Source organism: Penaeus monodon, chromosome 20 (assembly GCF_015228065.2).
Source record: "Penaeus monodon isolate SGIC_2016 chromosome 20, NSTDA_Pmon_1, whole genome shotgun sequence".
NCBI classification, from domain to species: Eukaryota; Metazoa; Arthropoda; class Malacostraca; order Decapoda; family Penaeidae; genus Penaeus; species Penaeus monodon.
In genome coordinates, this window is record NC_051405.1 from 44,416,043 (window position 1) to 44,416,331 (window position 289).

Sequence of the window (289 nt, forward strand, 5' to 3'; positions counted from 1 at the left end):
CACACACACACATATATAAAGCCAATCAAGCTTTCTGCACCCATGCCCCCACCGACCTAGGCCTCCTTCTCTCCCCCCGAGCAGAGCGAAGGACCGGCATCCGACGAGCCTCGCCCAGATAAGCCCGCAGCCTTCCTTCATCCGCCAGCATCCGAGGCACAGAGCATCCTTGCGCGGAGAGACCTATCGATCTTCGCTCATTCGACACCGAAAGGAGGTTCTGTACATCCCTTCCTCGGAGTGACAGGCTCGGGGTTGATGCTGTCGAGTTGTTTTCTTGTTTTGCGTT

General features: G+C 56.7%; 1 protein-coding gene across 1 annotated transcript in view; it reads left to right on the forward strand.

Moving 5' to 3' along the window:
- Nucleotides 1-283, forward strand: part of LOC119586012 (organic cation transporter protein-like) — a 23,322-nt gene extending 23,039 nt beyond the window's left edge. The window contains 1 exon segment of the mRNA XM_037934720.1: nucleotides 85-283. Within this exon segment, the coding sequence (XP_037790648.1) occupies nucleotides 85-244 (160 nt within the window). The 3' untranslated portion in view covers nucleotides 245-283.
- The last annotated feature ends 6 nt before the right edge of the window (nucleotides 284-289 follow it).